Raw genomic sequence first — 20,037 nt, 5'->3', positions numbered from 1 at the left:
CATTATCTATGTTTCACTATCTATAGAAGGATCATAAGGGGACTGTCCCAGTCGCCACCTGTTGGACCAAGGTCTTACTCACTGGTTCTGCAGGAGACTTGGTCAACTTCCCCCTTCCCACCATCTTACATCCACCTCTCAGTCAGGACAGGGTGAACGTGTGTTGGAGGGACCTGGCGGTAGGGGAGGGAGGGTTGGTGGGTCGAATGACGAGGCTAAGAGAACACCTGACAGAAGTTTATCAAATTATGAGAAGTGCAGACAGAACAGAGTCTTTTTCCCAGGGAAGAGATATCAGATACGAGAGGGCGCCGGTAAAGGTGAAGGGTGAGGAGAGTTTAAAGGAAGATTTACAAGGCAAGTTTTCTTTTGAGAGTGGTGGATGTCAGGAATGGGCTCCCAGGCAAGGTGGTAGTAACAGATGCAATAACAATGTTGAGGGGGCATTTAGAACAGCAGGTGAGCACAGCAGCAGGTAACACTGGCAATGTTTAAGGGGTATTAGGACTGGCAGATGAGCAGTCAGGGAATGGAGGAATGTGGTAGGCACATAAGGATTAGTTAGAATGAAATTAACACAGCCATGATGGGCTAAATGGTCTGTTCCTGCTCTGTATTCTATGATACAGAAGAGCAAAGATAAAATTAAACGTACCTACTCTGGACTGGTGGTAGAGCCTGGATCACTGCTGGTAGATACATTTTGAAAGACTGGGGAACTGTCACAGCAGGGGAGACAGGACAGGTTTGAAGGACTGAGTGGCCTACTCCCACTCCTATGTTTCTGTTTTCTAAAGAGTGGGTTTCGGTTTTTGTAGAAAGCCAGGTGGGCAGTTACTGTAAACCTCTGCTGAGTCTCGACATCTCCCCAACTCCTGCCCCATATTCCCAGTTGGAGCATAGACCACAAGACCATAAGACACAAAAGCAGAATTAAGTCATTCAGCCCATCGAGTCAGCTCCGCCAGTTCAAGATAGTTGAATTATTATCCCTCTCATCCTCAGTCTCCTGCATTCTTCCTATAATTGTTGACACCCTGGCTAATCAAGAACTAATCAACCTCCATTTTAAGCATAGCCAATGGCTTTGCCTCCATAACCACCTGTGGAATGAATTCCACAGATTCACCACCCTCTGGCTAAAGAAGTTCCCCCTCATGTCTGCTCTAAGGGGACACTCTTCTATTCTGAGGTTGTGTCCTCTGGTCCTAGACTCTCCCGCTGTAGGAAACATCCTCTCCACACCCACTCTATCTAGACCTTTCAATATTCAATAGGACCCCCACTCATGTTTCTAAATTCCAGCAAGTACAGGCCCAAAGCCATCAAATGCTCCTCATATAACCATATAACAATTACAGCACAGAAACAAGCCATCTCGGCCCTTCTAGTCTATGCCGAACGCTTACTCTCACCTAGTCCCTCCGACCTGCACAGCCCATAACCCTCCATTCCTTTCCTGTCAATATAGCTATCCAATTTTACTTCAAATGACAATATCGAATCTGCCTCTAACAATTCTGCTGGAAGCTCGTTCCACACAGCTACCACTCTCTGAGTAAAGAAGTTCCCCCTCGTGTTACCCCCAAACTTTTGCCCCCTAACTCTCAACTCATGTCCTCTTGATTGAATCTCCCCTACTCTCAATGGAAAAAGCCTATCCACGCCAACTCTATCTATCCGCCTCATAATTTTAAATACCTCTATCAAGTCCCCCCTCAAACTTCTACACTCCAAAGAATAAAGACCCAACTTGTTCAACCTTTCTCTGTAACTTAGGTGCTGAAATCCAGGTAACATTCTAGTAAATCTTCTCTGTACTCTCTCTATTTTGTTGACATCTTTCCTATAATTTGGTGACCAGAACTGTACACAATACTCCAAATTTGGCCTTACCAATGCCTTGTGCAATTTTAACATTACATCCCAACTCGTATACTCAATGCTCTGATTTATAAAGGCCAGCATACCAAAAGCTTTCTTCACCACCCTATCCACATGAGATTCCGCCTTCAGGGAACTATGCACCATTATTTCTAGCTCCCTCTGTTCTACTGCATTCTTCAATGCCCTACCATTTACCCTGTATGTCCTATTTTGATTAGTTGTACCAAAATGTAGCACCTCACATTTTTCAGCATTAAACTCCATCTGCCATCTTTCAGCCCACTCTTCCAACTGGCCTAAATCTCTCTGCAAGCTTTGAAAACCTACTTCATTATCCACAATGCCCCCTATCTTAGTATCATCTGCATACTTACTAATCCAATTTACCACCCCATCATCCAGATCATTAATGTATATGACAAACAACATTGGACCCAGTACAGATCCCTGAGGCACACCACTAGTCACTGGCCTCCAACCTGACAAACAGTTATCCACCACTACTCTCTGGCATCCCCCATCCAGCCACTGCTGAATCCATTTTACTACTTCAATGTTAATACCTAATGATTGAACCTTCCTAACTAACCATCCGTGTGGAACCTTGTCAAAGGCCTTACTGAAGTCCATATAGACAACATCCACCGCTTTACCCTCGTCAACTTTCCTAGTAACCTCTTCAAAAAATTCAATAAGATTTGTCAAACATGACCTTCCACGCACAACTCCATGTTGACTGTTCCTGATCAGACCCTGTCTATCCAGATGATTATATATACCATCTCTAAGCATACTTTTCATCAATTTGCCCACCACTGATGTCAAACTCACAGGTCGATAATTGCAGGTTTACTCTTAGAACCCTTTTTAAACAATGGAACAACATGAGCAATACGCCAATCCTCCAGCACCATCCCCATTTCTAATGACATTTGAAATATTTCTGTCAGAGTCCCTGCTATTTCTACACTAATTTCCCTCAAGGTCCTAGGGAATATCCTGTCAGGACCTGGAGACTTATCCACTTTTATATTCCTTAAAAGTGCCAGTACTTGCTCTTCTTTAATCAATATAGTTTCCATAACTTCCCTATCTGTTTCCCTTACCTTACACAATTCAATATCCTTCTCCTCAGTGAATACCGAAGAAAAGAAATTGTTTAAAATCTCCCCCATCTCTTTTGACTCCACACATAGCTGTCCACTCTGATTCTCTTAGGGACCAATTTTATCCCTCACTATCCTTTCGCTATTAATATAACTGTAGAAACCCTTGGGATTTATTTTCACCTTACTTGCCAAAGCAACCTCATATCTTCTTTTAGCTTTTCTGATTCCTTTCTTAAGATTCTCTTTACATTCTTTATTTCCTTGAGCACCTCATTTACTCCATGCTGCTTATATTTATTGTAGATATCTCTCTTTTTCTGAACCAAGTTTCCAATATCCCTTGAAAACCATGGCTCGCTCAAACTTTTAACCTTTCCTTTAAACCTAACAGGAACATAAAGATTCTGTACCCTCAAAATTTCACCTTTAAATGACCTCCATTTCTCTATTATATCCTTCCCATAAAACAAATTGTCCCAATCCACTCCTTCTAAATCCTTTCGCATCTCCTCAAAGTTAGCCTTTCTCCGATCAAAAATCTCAACCCTGAGTCCACTTCTATTCTTCTCCATAATTATATTGAAACTAATGGCATTGTGATCACTGGACCTGAAGTGCTCCCCAACACATACCTCCACCTGCCCTATCTCATTCCCTAACAGGAGATCCAACACTGCCCCTTCTCTAGTTGGTACCTCTGTGTATTGCTGCAAAAAACTATCCTGCACACATTTTACAAACTCCAAACCATCCAACCCTTTTACAGTATGGACTTCCCAGTCTATGTGTGGAAAATTAAAATCACCCACAATCACAACCTTGTGCTTACTACAAATATCTGCTATCTCCTTACAAATTTGTTCCTCCACTTCTCGCTCCCCATTAGGTGGTCTATAATACACCCCTATAAGTGTTACTACACCTTTCCCATTCCTCAATTCCACCCAAAGAGCCTCTCTAGACGAGCCCTCTAATCTATCCCGCCAGAGCACCGCTGTAATATTTTCTCTGACAAGCAATGCAACACCTCCCCCTCTTGTCCCTCTAATTCTATCACACCTGAAGCAACGAAATCCAGGAATATTTAGTTGCCAATCACACCCCTCCTGCAACCATGTTTCACTAATAGCTACAACATCATACTTCCAGGTGTCAATCCATGCTCTAAGCTCATCCACCTTTCTTATAATGTTCCTCGCATTAAAATAAATGCATTTAAGAAATTTTCCACCTCTTACACTAACGGTGCAAACAACTTTACTATTTTCTTTTTCTTCCTTCTCCCCTACATCTGTTCCTACACTCTGGTCCCCCTCCCCCCTTGTATCTAGTTTAAATCCACCGGAGCCTCTCTAGCAAAATATGTTAACCCTTTCATTCCCGGGATCACTCTTGTGAACCTCCTCTAGGGAACTGACATAGCAGAGGAGGTGGGACGGGCTTGAGAGATTCCCTGTGTTCCAAAAGGACTGGGTTCCCACTTTTGTAGAAAGCCAGGCCAGCAGTTACTGTAAAGCTCTAGTGAGTCACGAAATCTCCCTGTAGTCCTAGTTGGAGCATAGAGACTGAAGTTGACACAGGCAGCCCCCACCCCACCCCCCACGGCTGCTCCGTGCACTGTCTTGCTCCCACTGTGAAGTAAACCACTGGGGGCTCTTGTCTATCTCTGGGCTTTTGCAAGGAGACTGGTGAAAGCTGAGCCAGTTTTGGGTGTAACCGGGACGATCTGACGAAGGTTCTCTGATTCTGTGCTTGCAGCCCTGTTCTCTGTCCTTTAAAACCGATGGGTGGGTGAGCACAGAAGCGGAAAGCCCCGAGCGTCTCTCCCCACCTAAATGGAATCTTCCACCTGCAATGAGACAGGTCCCACAGCCTGATTCCTGCCCTTTTGCGGCGATTACAGGTACTTTCCATATCTTTTCATTCAATGTTGGCGCCAGGGCGCTACTCACAGTGTCTGTGACCTTCGCTTTGCTGGCTGGGGCGGGGCGTGGTGGGAGATGGGGTAGCTCAGTGAGGCTGAAATCCCCATTCTGCCTCCTTTCTGCCAGGTGGTAACTCCAGACAGAGCTGTTCTCTCAGCGGAGTCCCTGCTTCAGTTAAGCAGGCAACAAGAAGGTTCAGTACGTTTTTTAAACACAGTGGGTCGCAAAAAAAAACTGTGGAGATCTACACAGAACCAAAAATGTGTAAAATACTCTGCAAGTCAGGTGGCATCTGTGGAGAGAGAAAATACAGTTAACATTCAGATCACTGAATTTTGTTTTTAATTGTGACAGCACAGAACAGGCCCTTCTGGCCCTTTGAGTCACCCAGCACTCCCTGATTTAACCCGAGCCTAATCATGGGACAATTTACAATGACCATTGAACCTACCAACCAGTACGCCTGTGGAATGTGGGAGGAAACCGGCAACCCACACGGTCACAGGGAGAATGTACAAACTCCTTACAGACAGCGTCAGGAACTGAACTCTGGTCACCTGTACTGTAAAGCACTGCGCTAACATTTTTGATAGGACATAAAAGATTTTCACTGGAAATCCAAGCTCCATTTGCGTGAAACCAAAAACGTAGTCATGCAATTTGATTGGAGGTCTGTGCTCAAATTAATACCCATGTTCATTATAGAGTCATAGAGCACTACAATGTAGAAGCAACCCCTTTGGCCCATCTAGTCCGTGTCAGCCTGGATTTCTGCCTAGTCCCATCTACCTGTAACCAGACCGTCACCCTGAAAACCCCTCCCACTCATTTACCCATCCAAACTTCTCTTAAATGTTGCAATTCTCTCCGCATCTAACACTTCCATTTCCACTCATCCCACACGGTCACCACCCTCTGAGGGAAGAGTTTCCTGCTCAGGATCCCCTTAAATATTTCACTCTTCACCCTAAACCTATGACATCTAGTTCTAGTCATCCAACCTGGGGGGGGGAGTCCTGCTTGTATATATCCTGTCTATACCCCTCATAATTTAGTATACCTCTTTAAAATTTCCCCTCATTCTCCTGCGCTCCCAGGAATAAAGTCCTAACCTATTCAACCATTCTCTATAACTCAGGTCAAATCCTGGCAACTTCCTTGTAAATTGTTTTCTGCACTCTTTCACTCTTATTGATTTCTTTCCTGTAGGTAGGTGACCATAACTGTACACAATACCCGAAGTTTAGCTTCGCCCAATTGAGAAATAAAATACTTCAGATGCTGAGTGTCTGAGATTAAAGAGCTGATTGATAATTAATAGTTGGTTTATCATTGCCATGTATTTTTATGTAACATTTTTATTATTTTTCCAACATACTTGTTAGATTTTTTGTTCTGGTCACCTCATTATAGGAAGAATGTGGAAACTTTAGAGAGGGTAAGAGAGGAGATTTACTAGAGAGATGTCTTACAAGGATCGGTTGAGTGAGCTCGGGCTTTCCTCTTTGGAGGGAAGAAAGATGAGGGGTGATTTGATAGAGGTGTACGAGATGGTAAGAGACATACATCGAGTGGACAGGCAGAGACTTCTTCCCAGGGTATTAATGGCTAATATGAGGGTCATAATTTTAAAGTGGCTGGAGGAAGGTATAGAAGGGATGTCAGAGGCAAGTTCTTTACACAGAGAGTGGTGAGTGTGTGGAACTTGCTACCAGATGTGATGGTAGAGGCAGATATATTAGGGGCATTTAAGAAACTGCTATATAGGCATATGGGTGAAAGAAAAATGGAGGGTTATGTGGGAGGGAAGGGTTAGGTTGACCTTGGGGTAGGTTAAAAAGTCAGCACAACATTGTGGGTCAAAGTGCCTGGACTGTGCTGTACTGGTCCATGTTCTACGTTCTAAGACATGAGTCTGGGGAAGTGCTTTTGGAGTGTGTTGTAAAGGGTAGACTCTGGTCAAGTAGTATCCCACTCTGACCACACCACTCCCAAGCCTGGCCTGCTGTGTACGTGGACGTGGTGAGGATGTTTCCAATAGTGGGGGAGTCTTGGACCGGAGGGTACAGGCTCAGAACAGAGATAAGGAGGAATTTCTTTAGCCAGAGGGTCGTGAATCTATGGAATTCATTGCCACAGACAGCTGTGGATGTCAAGCCATTAAGTACATGTAAAGCAGAGGTTAATTGGTTCTTGATTAGTAAGGAAGTCAATAGAGAAGGCAGGAGAATAGGGTTGAGAGGGAAAGTAAATCAACCAATGATGGCGTGGTGGAGCAGACTCAATGGGCTGAATGGCCTGACTCTGCTACTATATCTCATGGTTTTCTATCTGGTGGAGCCTAATTCAGACTATAAGAATGTGGCCATTTTCTTTGAAATTCAGTGAATTCAAGATCCCGTTCTTAATCGGTTGGATTGAACCCAAGTTGTAACTTCATTGTAACCATACAGCTTAATAGTGCTGACGTAAGCCCTGAGCGGCTTCAGTCTGCGTGAAATCGAAATCTGTAATTTACTTAGAGGCACGAGGGACTGAGAATCATGAATCAAAGGCAGGAGGAAACTCGGCAGATCAGACAGCATCTGTGGAGGAAAACGGATAGCCTTTATTTTGATTTGAGATCCTTCATCAGGATTTGCACCTCCACAGATGATGCTGACCAGCTGAATTCTCCCAGCCCATTTATTTATTTATTTGTTTCGCAATACAGCGTGGAACAGACCCTTCCAGCAACCCCCCTATTTAATCCAAGCCTAATCACAGGACAATTTCCCCCGACCCGTTAACCTTCTAACCCGTACGTGGGAGGAAACCAGAGCACTCAGAGGAAACCCATGCGCACAAGGGAAGAAACGTAGAAACTTGCTTGCAGAGGACGCTGAAATTGAACTCCACACGCCAACGTCCCGAGCTGAAATAGCGTTGTGCTAACCTCTACATGACCTTTTGTGCGAAGCTGTAATGTATTTAGTCTGATTTAATTAAAGATGTCAACTCAGTTTGCCTGAAGTCTTGGTCTCAGTCACATGACTTGAGCTGAATATTCTGTAATCAGCAATGTTTTGGATGAAGAGTTATAATTAATTACACAGTGTTGAAGCCTAGGATCTGTAGAAACTATCTTCCTGTAATCCTTCAGCTAGTTCAGAATCAGAATATGCTGTCTAATTTGATGTTTTGTGGCAGTAGTACATTGCAATACAGTCATTCGTTATGTGCCAGGTTGTATGACATGGGCAATCATGGTCTTTCTTGGCAAAGTTTTTCTACAGAAGTGGTTTGCCATTACCTTCTCCTGGGCAGTGTCTTTACGATCCAGGTAACCCCAGCCATTATCAGTACTCTTCAGCGAATATCTGCCTGGCGTCAGTGGTTGCATAACCAGGACTCGTGATATGCTGCTTGTACAACCTTGCACCACCTGCTGCCATGGCTTCACGTGACCCTGATCGGGAGGAGGAGGGGTTAAACAAGTGTTACACCTTGCCCAAGGGTGACCTGCAGGCTAGAAAATGAAGCATCATCTTACACCTCCTTTGGTAGAGAAGTATCTCCACCCTACCACCCATTGCAATAAACAATAATAAAAATATATAAATTATAATAAGGTATATTTATTTATTTATTATTAAAATAACTTGTGCCAAAAGAAAGAAAAATATAGTGAGAAAATGTACATGGGTTCAATGTCCATTCAGAAATCTGATGGGGGTTCAAGACTGGAGATCCGATCGCCTTCATTTTTGATCTAGTGGGAGGCTGAAACTTGGTCAGGTTAACTGAAACATGTCATTTCACCTCTCGGCTGAGTTGAAGAATCTGTAATTTGCTTTTTAAAATCACTGAGCTTCTTCAGTTTGATCGAACTGACCGTGAGTACTGAGCCTCGAACACTGGTATCAAATGAAGATGAGTATCAACCTGCCTAAGAAATAGCAACAGGAGCAGCAGAAACGACCCTGGTCCACATTCAAAGACCAAAGACCATAACACATAGGAGCAGGAGTAGGCCACCTGGCCCATGGAGTCTGTTCTGCCATTTCATCATGACTGATTTATTGCCCCTCTCAAACCCCGTTCTCCTACCTTCTCCCTGTAACCTTTGACGCTCTGACTAATTCTGAACCTATTAACCTCCACTTTAAATATGGTCAATGAATCGGCCTCTGTGGCAATGCATTCCACAGGTTCACCACTCTCTGGCTGAGGGAATTCCTCCTCATCTTCGTTCTAAGGGGGCATCCCTCTGTTCTGAGGCTGTACCACCTGGTCCCAGACTCTCCCACAATTGGAAGAATCCTCTGTTTCGTGTTGTGGGAGAATCTAGAGCTCAGGGTCATAGTTACTCATTCAGCAGCTTCACAGGGAGACAGGGTGAAGAAGGCGCTTGCTGACATTGCCCTTCATCAGTCAGGCCAGTGAGCGTAGAAGTTGAGAAGTCGTGGTGCATTTGTACAGGACGCTGCTGGGGGCTGCACTTGGACTATTGGTCCCCCAGCAAGAGGAAAGATGTTAATTTGCACTTTATCATTTTACACTTTCTCAGTGGCTTTTACACTTTATTGTGTATTGTTATAGTTTTTCCTTGTGCATTCTGCGATGATTTGATCTGCATGAAGATCTGTTTCCCAGGGTAGAAATGTCCAACACCAGACGGCATGCATTGAAGGTCAGAGGGGGTAGGTTCAGAGCGGATGTCAGGGGCTAAGTTTTTACTCACAGAGTGGTGAATGTCTGAAATGCACTGCCTGGTATGATGGTGGAGGCAAATACATAAGAGATGTTTAGATAGGCACATGAACGGAGATATGGACATTGTGTAAGTTGCATGCCATCTTGGACAATGTCTCCCATCCACTACATAATGTACTGGGTGGGCACAGGAGTACATTCAGCCAGAGACTCATTCCACCGAGATGCAACACAGAGCGTCATAGGAAGTCATTCCTGCCTGTGGCCATCAAACTTTACAACTCCTCCCTTGGAGGGTCAGACACCCTGAACCAATAGGCTGGTCCTGGACTTATTTCCTGGCATAATTTACATATTACTATTTAATTATTTATGGTGCAAATGTAACGAAAACCAAATTCCCTCAGGATCAATAAAGTATGACTATGACTATGTGTAGGTAGAATGGATTAGCATTTGGGTGTCTTTGATTTGCTTTTTAGCTGGTTCAGCACAACAATGTGGGCCGAAGGGCCTGTTCCTGTACATGACAGTAATAAACCAATGCCAATAAAGTGGGAGGCACCATAGCATCGTGGTTAGGGCAATAGTTTTATAATGCCAGTGATCACCGATCAGGGTTTGATTCCTGCTGTGCCTATAAGGAGTTTGTACGTTCTCTCCGTGACTGCACGGGCTTCCTCTCGATGCTTTTATTTCTTCCCATATTGCAAAGAGGTATGGTTAGGCTTAGAGTTAGTGAGTTGTGGGCATGCGATGTTGGAGCAGGAAGTGTGGGAACACTTGTGGGCTGCCCCAGCACAATCCCCACTGACTTTATTTGATACAAGTGACAGATTTCACTGTATGTTTCAATGTACAAAAGAACATAAAACTAATCTCCTATCTTTACCAATTAAAATGGAAATATTGCAGAAACAATTTACAAGGATGTTGCCAGGACTGAGTAATAATAGGGAGAGGTTGAACAGGTTAGGAGTTTATACTTTGGAATGTAGGAGAACTGAAAGATGATTTTACAGAGGTGTGTAAGATCGTGAGGACCATAGATAGGGTGAATGTTTCTTTCTGTCTGGGTTTGGGAATCAAGACCTAAAGAGATTAAAGTAAGAGGAAGGAACTTGAAGGCAATTTTTCTTTCCGCAGAGGGTGGTATGTATATGGAATGAACTGCCAGAGGAAATGGTTGAGGCAAGTACAAGACGGTTGGACAGGTATAAGGATAGGAAAGGTTTAGAGCAGGAGTCCCCAACCTGAGGTCCACAAAATCCTTGGTTAATGGTAGGGATCCATGGTATAAAAACGGTTGGGAACCTTTCGTACAGAAGTTTATGGACCAAATGCTGTCAAATTGAGTTACTTTAGGTGGGGCATCTCGGTCAGCATGGACCAGTTGGGCTGAAGGGCCTGTTTCATTGCTGTATGACTCTATCCAGTTTAAAGTGAAGATTGCCACTCCCCAAATTTGGGGTGAAGACTAATAGGCTTCCAGTTGGCTTGGACTGAAGACTAATATAAGCCAAGACAAATTACTGCTGGATCCAGATGTTTCTGTGATCCAGAGGTTCTTCAGAAGTCAAGAATGGGGCATAAAACTTGTTCCTTATGATTGTTTTACTAACAGTTACAAGGGCAAAAACTGAATAAGAGGAACTGAGAGAACAAAGAAAAGTCTCGGAAAAGATAATTGCGGTATTTTCATATTTAGTCTGGAGATAATGAAAACTCCAGTGCTAAAGAAGCCAGAGATTCAAGTTGTGTGACACCTGCTACTGAAGACTAAGAGAGTTCTAGGAAAGAACAGAAGCAACTGCACTGTTACCTTAGAAACAACTGGGGCATCACAGTGGCATAGTGGTCAATGTGATGCTATTACAACTTTGGGGTGTTGGAATTCAGAATCTAATGCTGAAGCAGTCTGTAAGGAGTTTGTACGTTTTCCCCATGATCGCGTGGATTTCCTCTGGGTGCTCCAGTTTCCTCCCACATTCGAAAGGTGTACCAGTTAGTAGGTTAATTGGTTATTGTAAATTGTCCTTTAGGTAAGCTAGGGTTAAATAGGTGGGTTGCTGGGCAGCGTCAGAAGGTCCTGTACTACGCTGAATCTCTAAATAAAATAAGTTGCAACTGTACCGTAATTAGTTGAAAATTCACTAAACAATTACACGTACATGGGTGATTACAAGCAAGCATAGGAAAGCTAAATCACAAGGAAAATAACAATTCTACATCCTAATCCTTACCTGCTTGCTAAGTAGAACAGAATTACAATTTGTTGAAAGGCTTTTCACCTGATGTCGCCTCTCTGTTTGTCCTTGGTGGCGTGTCAGAGAATACAGTGAGTGTGACAAGGATACTGTAATGAAAGTAATGGTTTAAATGCAAGCAAGTGTCGTATTAGGAGAGAGGTAAACAGCCTGAGCATTGCTCAGTCAGTGTCATAACTGATGAGGGGTGTTGAGACACTGCCTATCAAACACAATGATAGCTCTATCAAAGCGTTGGTATTTTTAATAAAGCCACTCTTCAGACTCCGCACACAGCCTTCCACAATCACGCAGGGAAGACGTTTATAAAACAGAAAATGCCAGAAACACTCAACAGGTCAAGCAGAATCCATGGAGAGAGAAAAACAGTTAATGCTTCAGGTCCGGAATGTGGTCAGAAATTAGGAGTTTTGTGTGCAACTGTGTGTGGGGACAATTACACAGCCAAATGTCCCAGCAAGTTATTCCTCCTGATTTTATTGAGGGTTGCTTGGTTTCTGTGACGGACGAACGTCACTTGATGAGTTATGCTACTTTAGTAAGTTTGATGAAACATTGTGTGAAGGCATCTTCATCTGCATAAACTGTATTTGTTGAAAGCTTGTTATCCTTGGTGCTGTGTGATAATTTAGAGGAGAGGGGCAGTCCACTCCATATTCCTGGTTAATTCAGGGTGACTTAGAGGGATACGATCCAGACGTGGGCAAATGAGACTAGAACAGAGAAATTAGAGCAGTATGGCAGAGTACAGGCCCTTCAGCCCACAATGTTGTGCTAACCTCTTAACCTACTCTAAGATCAATTTAACCCTTTCCTCCCACATACAGTAGCTGTCCATTTTTCTTTCATCGATGTGCCTATCTAAAAGTCTCTTAAATGTCCCTAATGTATCGGCCTCTAGCACTGTGCCTGGCAAGGCTCACCACACATCTACCACTCTCTGTGTAATAACTTAAGGGAAAGGGCACTGAGGAGTGTGGTAGAACAGAGGGATCTGTGAATACAGATCCATAAATCCTCGAAAATGGCATCACAGGTAGATGGGGTCATAAGGAAGGCAATTTGCATATTAATAATAATAAGAAGAAATTTTTTTAATAGCAACATGCTTTACATAGATTATAAAGATAAATCAATATAATCATAAATAAATGAGCCAAAATTAAAAGTCATATGTAAAGACAAAGATTGCAGTTATAGAATAAAATGTAATTGAATATAGCAAATTTTATAAATATAATCAACATCAACAAGCATTAAGTAATCCTGTAAGTAGGCTGAATTAAAAAAGTAGGTTTTTAGAAGTGTTTTGAAACGTTCCACAGTATCTCAGTCGATCGAGTATTTCAGATTTTCGGTGCATAAGAGCAAAATGCCGCATCATCATTAGCCTTCATAAACTGGAGTACAGAGTACAGGGGATGAGATGTTATTTTGAAGTTGTATCAGACGTTGGTGAGGTTGAATTTGGAGTATTGTGTGCAGTTCTAGTCAGCTGCCTACAGGAGTAAGACCCTCTTCCCTGGAGCGCAGGAGAATGCAGGAGATTTGGTAAATGTATACAAAATTATGAAGGGTATAGATAGGGTAAGTGAAAGCTGGCTTTTTGAGACTAGAACTAGAGGTCATGGGTCATGGGTTAAGGGTGAAAGGTGAAATGTTTAAAGGGAACTCCTTCACTCAGAGGATGGTTCGTGTGGAATGAGCTGCTAGCAGAAGTGGTGGATGTGGTTTAGATTTCAACATTTAAGAGAAGTTTGCTAGGTAGGTGGATGGGAGTGGAATAGAGGGCTGTGGTCTGGGTGCAGGTCGATGGGACAAGGCAGCATAACAGTTTATCATGGGCTAGATGGATCAAAGGGCCAGTTTCCGTGCTGTAGTGTTGTATGATTCTGTAAGAGCTACAGCTTGTTCCATATTCCTGGTCACTCCAGTGGTTCAGAGGGATAAGGGCCAAACGCGGACAAATGTGACTAGGTTAGGACTCTTGGTCGGCATGAGCCAGTTGGGCTGAAGGGTCTGTATGGCTCCAAGACCATTTGAAATGGATAGAGGATTGGCTAACTTACAGAAACCAGTACTGAGATAAGTGGACTGTCATTCATTTTCAAGGTATCATTTCAAAGTTCAAAGTAAATTGTCTGTTTATAATCCACACCGATGTATTAAATGAAGGGATTAACTATACCATAGCCGCATTTGCTGATGATACAGAAGTGTCGACAAGTTGTGAGGAGCCCACAAAGGGATATAGATAGTTTGGTTAAGGGGTAGGAAAATGGCAGATGGAGTGAGAAAGTGTGATGTTATCCACTATGGTAGGAAGGATTAAAAAGTAAATTGTAACTTAAATGGAATAAGATTCCAAAATATTATGGTAGAAAAGGATTTGGGCATGCTTGTACATAAAACTTAAAATGTTGGTCTGCAAGTAATTGGTCTCCTAAACCAGGGTGGATAACTTCACTCACCTCCACAATAAACTGTTCACTGAACACAACCTATGGACTCATTTTCAAGGAGCCTCAGTACTATTTATTACTTATTTATATTTTTGTATTTGCACAATTTGTTGCCTTTTGCACATTGGATGTTTGTCCATTTTGCTTGTGTAGTTTCTCATCGATTCTATTGTGTTTCTGTGAATCTACGGCAAATGTCCACAAGAAAATGGATCTCAGGGGAGTATATGGTGACATATATGTACTTTGATAAATTTACTTTGAACTTTTAAAGCACATACCACCAGGCTCAAGGACAGCTTCTCTCCCGTTGTTATAAGACTATGGAATAGTCCCCTAGTGTGATAAGATTGACTCCCGACCTCGCAATCTTCTCCTCAGGGCCTTCGCACTCCGTAACTGTAACACTTTATTCTGCATCCTGCTTCTTCCCGCTTCATTTCCAGTGCAGATGAAGGTTCTCAGCTCCAGCACATTGGTTGTTTATTCCCCTTCGCAGATGCTGCCTGACCTGCTGAGTTCCTCCAGTATTTTGTGTGTGTTACTCTGTTATTTATTGTTCTTCCTTGTTATTACCTTGATGCATTGTTGTCATGAAATTACCAGTGTGGTTTATAATTGTTGCATGTGCCGAGGTGGAGGGAACAAGCTTGACCTTCCCATTGTCTCTGCACCTTGTGCCACGTGACAATAATAAACCAGCTCCGCAGTTTAAAATCAGCAGACTGCACCAAGGGAAGACTGAGTTGCTCCTCCTTTTATCTTGCCGCAGGCTCCTGTTTCTGGGTGGCAGTCCTGGACGGGAACGTGGTGGGCATTGTGGCTGCCAGAAGCCACGAGGACGACAACACGGTGGAACTGTGCCGCATGTCGGTGGACTTTGACCAGCGGGGCAAGGGCATCGCCAAGGCGCTGGGCCGCAAGGTGCTGGAGTTCGCCGTGCTCAACAACTACTCAGCCGTGGTGCTGGGCACCACCGCCGTGAAGGTGGCTGCCCACAAGCTGTACGAGTCGCTGGGCTTCAGACACGTGGGCGTCACCGACCACTATGTGCTCCCCGGGATGACTCACTCGATGCTGGAGCGTATCTTCTTCCAAGTGCGCTACCATCGCTACCGGCTGAACCTTCGCGAGGAGTAAAGCCTACACTCGCACCCCTTCCTCCTCCTCCTCCTCCTCCACCCTCCCTCTCCCCTCCAGAGCGCCAATCCCTCCACTATTTTCCGTCCCCTGTCTCCCACCCCATACCCACGGCACCTTCCCATTTCTGTCACGGGACGAGGGTCCTCCTGATCTCCCCCACCCTGTGGTCGCCAGCTGCTTCCCCTCACCGGTACCGTCGCGAGTCCTGGGGAACCTTGGTGAGGAGGAGTCTCTCTCTCCCCCCTCCGTCCCGGCCCTCCCCTCAATCCACCACCCCAGGAGAAAACGAAAACATGGACAGACAGCAGGCATTCAAGACCCGCTGCCGAGGGTCTTTGAACTGAGGTACCCAACTCACCAAGTCAGGGCAGCTCATACACCCCCAAGCGAAGAGAACTGTCGGCCATGCCATGTAATGTAGTGGTAGCAAAGACTGCAAGGGTGTCGTGTGTATGTGTGTGAGAGAGAGAATGAGTGAGAGAGAGAGAGAGAGAGAGAATGACAGAGACGAGGGGGGGTGGGGATTTCATTCGGGATCGATGACATGCATTTAATACCACGCTCGTCCCCCTCTATCGTCTCCCCGACCCTCACAACCTTCACTTCACCACTATTTTTTTTGAAGATCAAATTGTTGTTGGGGGATTTTTAAATGTATCAAATCTGACAAGTCTGGCTTTGCTGTGTTGCTGGAGGGGTGTGAGAGCAGTGCCAGTGATCTGCAGAAAGGCCCTGCCTGGCCTCGGCGGTGGACTGGCCCATGGGCTTTGAGCAGGCGTGGGGGTCCCACAGGAAGTTACATAATCGGATGTACCACAACTTGAGAGAGAGAGAGAGAGAGAGAGAGAGAGAGAGAGAGAGAGAGATAGAGAGAGAGAGAGAGGTAGAGAGAGAGAGAGAGAGAGAGAATTAAGGTGCATCCAACACCATTGACTGTTATTTCCATTGTCTTCAGAAGCCAACAAGATTCAGACAGTCGCAGACCCCATATTGTACACTGTAAAATAAACAATTCTTCTGCATTCCTCTCGCCTTCTCCCTCCATATCCCCTCCATTCTACACAGGTTTATCCCTTTGCATGTGCTCTGGAATATCTGTGCTGCCTCTGAGTTTTATTTTCCTGCCTCTCTGTGAACCGTGCTTGCGCTGAATGATGTCATTTGAGCAGATGGAGGCTGTGGTTTCTATGGGAATAGATCTGCTCTCCCCCCACCCGCCACTGACACCCATAACACCCCCCCCTTCCACCACTACCACCATTAACATCAACAGAGTCCAGAGAATGGAAAGTAGGGGAGAGGAAATGTGGCTCTTGCAAATAAAAAAAAACGCTATTACAACACAAAACGACATAAGCAAAAAAAATCTTATTAATTACTAATAGTAGTTGTGATTGGTCTCTGCAGCCTTGCTTAGTGTTGCTATGGTAGTTGCTTTAATGACATCAAACTTGTGATTCGTAGAATGCAGAAGCAATGCAATTTGGCATGTCTGTACCGAGTGTATGTGTACAGTGCCTGCCTGAATATTGAGGCAAAGGATATAACTCCTTTCTCATGAAATAAAGACGTGTATATTTTAACAGAAACCTTCCTCTTGCATGCCGAATGTCTGTCTTGAATTCAGAAATTCAACGAGAAACAAAAAAAAGGGGTAGCTGAATTTTAACAATGGAAATGTGTAAATATATACATATTATATATTAAAAAAAGCTTTCTGGAAATGCACTTCAGAAATTCTCTAGAGATGCAGGCCCTCGATGATTTGTAAAGGAAGATGTTTGTTTCTGTATTTTCTAATAGAAATATGAAATGTGATGTGTGTAAAATAAGATACTTTTTCACAAAGTCATTTCCTGTTTAAAGAACAAAGATTGGATTGTTTTGTTTATTTTTATTACATTGTTGTGTTCAGAGAAATATCAAAAAAAAGTAGGCACAAGACAATTTTGTTTTTTCTAAGATTCAGATTTTATTGGCAATGAATATTTCTTAGCTTTTAATGTACAGATAAGCTGTGGGAAAATTAGAGGTGTTCTGACGACTCACTTTAGTCCAGATTATAACTTTGAATCATTTTTCTGTGGACGGACTTCACCTGACTGGTGACCTTTGGCATGGCTTTCAGTTATCAGGTTTCCTTGGGCTCCAGCACCCACTCACAGTCAATGCCCGTGCATGGCAGTCAGTGGGATCTGGATGAATCATAATTTTCTAAGCTAAAAAAAAGATAAGATTGTGTTGTGTTTATCTTTTCTGAGTCTAGCTTTGTAACCATGGATTACAGAATTCAGTTTCTCTCCCCTGCCTTTCCAGATCACCAGCTAGTGGTTTTTGTGACATGGTAGCATAATGGTTAAGTTACTGGATTAGTAACCAGAGACCTGGACCAATGATCAAGAGACATGAGTTCAAATCTAACCATGGCAGCTGTGTGAATTTAAATAAAAATAATTAAAATCTCCATTTAAGAAAGGAATTTTTAGAAGTCCATCTGGTAATGTCCTTTTAGGGGAAAACAAAATCTGCTCTTCTGACATGTCAGACATATCAGCATAGTTATCTCTTAATTCCCACGTTGGGCAATAAAATGCGTGAGTCTACTTGGCAGACTAGGCTAGGAATAACAGTTCAGCACTGACTAGATGGACTGAAGGGTATGTTTCTGTGCTGTAGCACTCCATGACTTCTTAGTTTAGTAATATCCAAAATGAGAGGTTGAGAGAGCTTGAAGCTTGACATATAATTGAGACCCATATCTCAAGTATGTTAGGAATGAAAGAGGATCTGTACTAGTGCACTTGCCTCTGTGCAAATCCAGTTTTGATCTCCCAAGAGGTGACTTCTGAATGGCTTTCACCATAGCATATGTTTTACATGTGTTCATTTAAAAGCGAGCTGACTCAGATAGATGCAAGATAAGTAGATAATCTTGCATTCAGCAACATCTTGCTTTGCACAGTGCCCAGAGTGTCCTGAGTTACCTTCGAGCCTGGAATCCAGGGGCCTGCAATCTCCTGAGATTTGGCCTGTAATCTCAATGCAGTGTTCCCTGGGCTGGTTGTACGCACATCCAGAAGTAGAAGCTGACTTTGAATGTTCTGCTATGTTGACCAAGGTGAACCTCTGACTTTAGTGTAACTGCTTTGAATTGCCAGTTGGCTATTGTTCAAATTGACTGAGAAATCAAATGAAAGATTTGAAGGCTGTTGGTCGCTGGACTCTTGTCAGTTTGGATTTGCACCTCTGTCAACTATTCTCCCAACTCAGCTCTTTCTTGGAAAGAAATCATTCTCTGCTTTTGTTGTCTCTCCTCAGCTCTAAGACTGTTCCACCCTGGGATTAACTACCCTCGGCTCACTGCTCTGGGGAATTAGAAGGAAACCTTCTTGGTCTTCCCACAGGGTGTGTGGAACAGAATAACTTGAAGATAGGTTAGCCATCTCATGCCAATATCTTTGTCAATTAAAAGCACATATATATATAGTATATTGATTGTCCATTGGTATGAAACTAGTGATTAATGCATTTCTTGCAGTCTATACATTATATTGGGTTGGGGGCTTTTTCACACACGGGACAGATGCCCAAGGACCATCTCAGATGCTGACTGTGCTGATAATGGAAAGGGCTGCCATTAGCTGATTGCGACTGTAAGTCTGGGGAAAGGCTTTTGATGGTCCCCCTTATGTGACCAGACTGCATCTCATCTGGTGTGGTGCTGAGTAAGGGGACCATGGAGGAAGGCACAGTGAGGTTCATATCATTAGAATGATAATGGTGTGAGTGGAAGTGGCATTGGTTGGGAGGGATCTGGGCAAGAGAGGTGGACTGCTATTGGGCAGAGGTGGAATAGCGGTAGGAGAGGATGGACAAGGGGAGAGCGAGGTTCAGCCTTAGGCAGTGGTGGATGGGGAGAGGAGAGGTGACCAGAATTGGTCTGGTGAGATGGAGAAGGATTGGAGATGAACAGAATAAGAGGACTAACACAAGCAAAGTGCTGGAGGAACTCAGCAAGTCAGTCAGTATCTATGGAGGAGAAATAACATGAGACATTTTGGGCCAAGACCCTTCATCAGGACTGGAAAAGAAGGAGCCAGAAACCTGAATAAAGAGATGGGGTGAGGAGGAGTACAAGCTGACAGGTGACAGGTGAAACCAGGTAAGGGGAACAATGGCTGGGTGGCAGAGGGGGGATGAAGTAAGAAGCTAAAGGGGAATAGGTGGAAGAAGTAAGGGTCTGAAGAATTAGGAATCTGATATGAGAGGAGAATTGACCAAGTGAGAAGGGGAAGGAGGAGGGGGACCAGAGGGAGCTGACGGGCAGATGAGGAGAAGGAGTGAGAAGGGAATGGAAAAAGAGACGGAGGAAGGGGAGAAATTACCATAATTAGGGCAAGGGTAGGGTGGAGGAGAGATGTCCCATATTGGGTAGTGATGAGGTGTGGGAAGAGAGTACAGATCATCAGTATTAGACAGTGCAGGGGATGGGAGAGTGAACCTGTGTTGGACAGAATGGTTTATTGGTGAGACCATCATACTGAGCAGA

At 43.8% G+C, this 20,037-nt stretch overlaps 1 protein-coding gene across 3 annotated transcripts in view; it reads left to right on the top strand.

The window, feature by feature from the left end:
* The window catches only part of nat8l (N-acetyltransferase 8-like), a 61,681-nt gene extending 45,284 nt beyond the window's left edge, over positions 1–16,397 (top strand). For all 3 annotated transcript variants that reach the window (XM_063049582.1, XM_063049583.1, XM_063049584.1), the window contains one exon: positions 15,118–16,397. In XM_063049582.1, coding sequence (XP_062905652.1) covers positions 15,118–15,485 — 368 coding nt within the window. In that variant the 3' untranslated portion in view covers positions 15,486–16,397. The remainder of the gene's footprint in view (positions 1–15,117) is intronic.
* The last annotated feature ends 3,640 nt before the right edge of the window (positions 16,398–20,037 follow it).

This window comes from Mobula hypostoma, chromosome 5 (assembly GCF_963921235.1).
Source record: "Mobula hypostoma chromosome 5, sMobHyp1.1, whole genome shotgun sequence".
Taxonomy (NCBI): Eukaryota; Metazoa; Chordata; class Chondrichthyes; order Myliobatiformes; family Myliobatidae; genus Mobula; species Mobula hypostoma.
The sequence above is the reverse complement of the archived record's forward strand: the minus strand, read 5'-3'. Positions and strand labels throughout refer to the sequence as shown.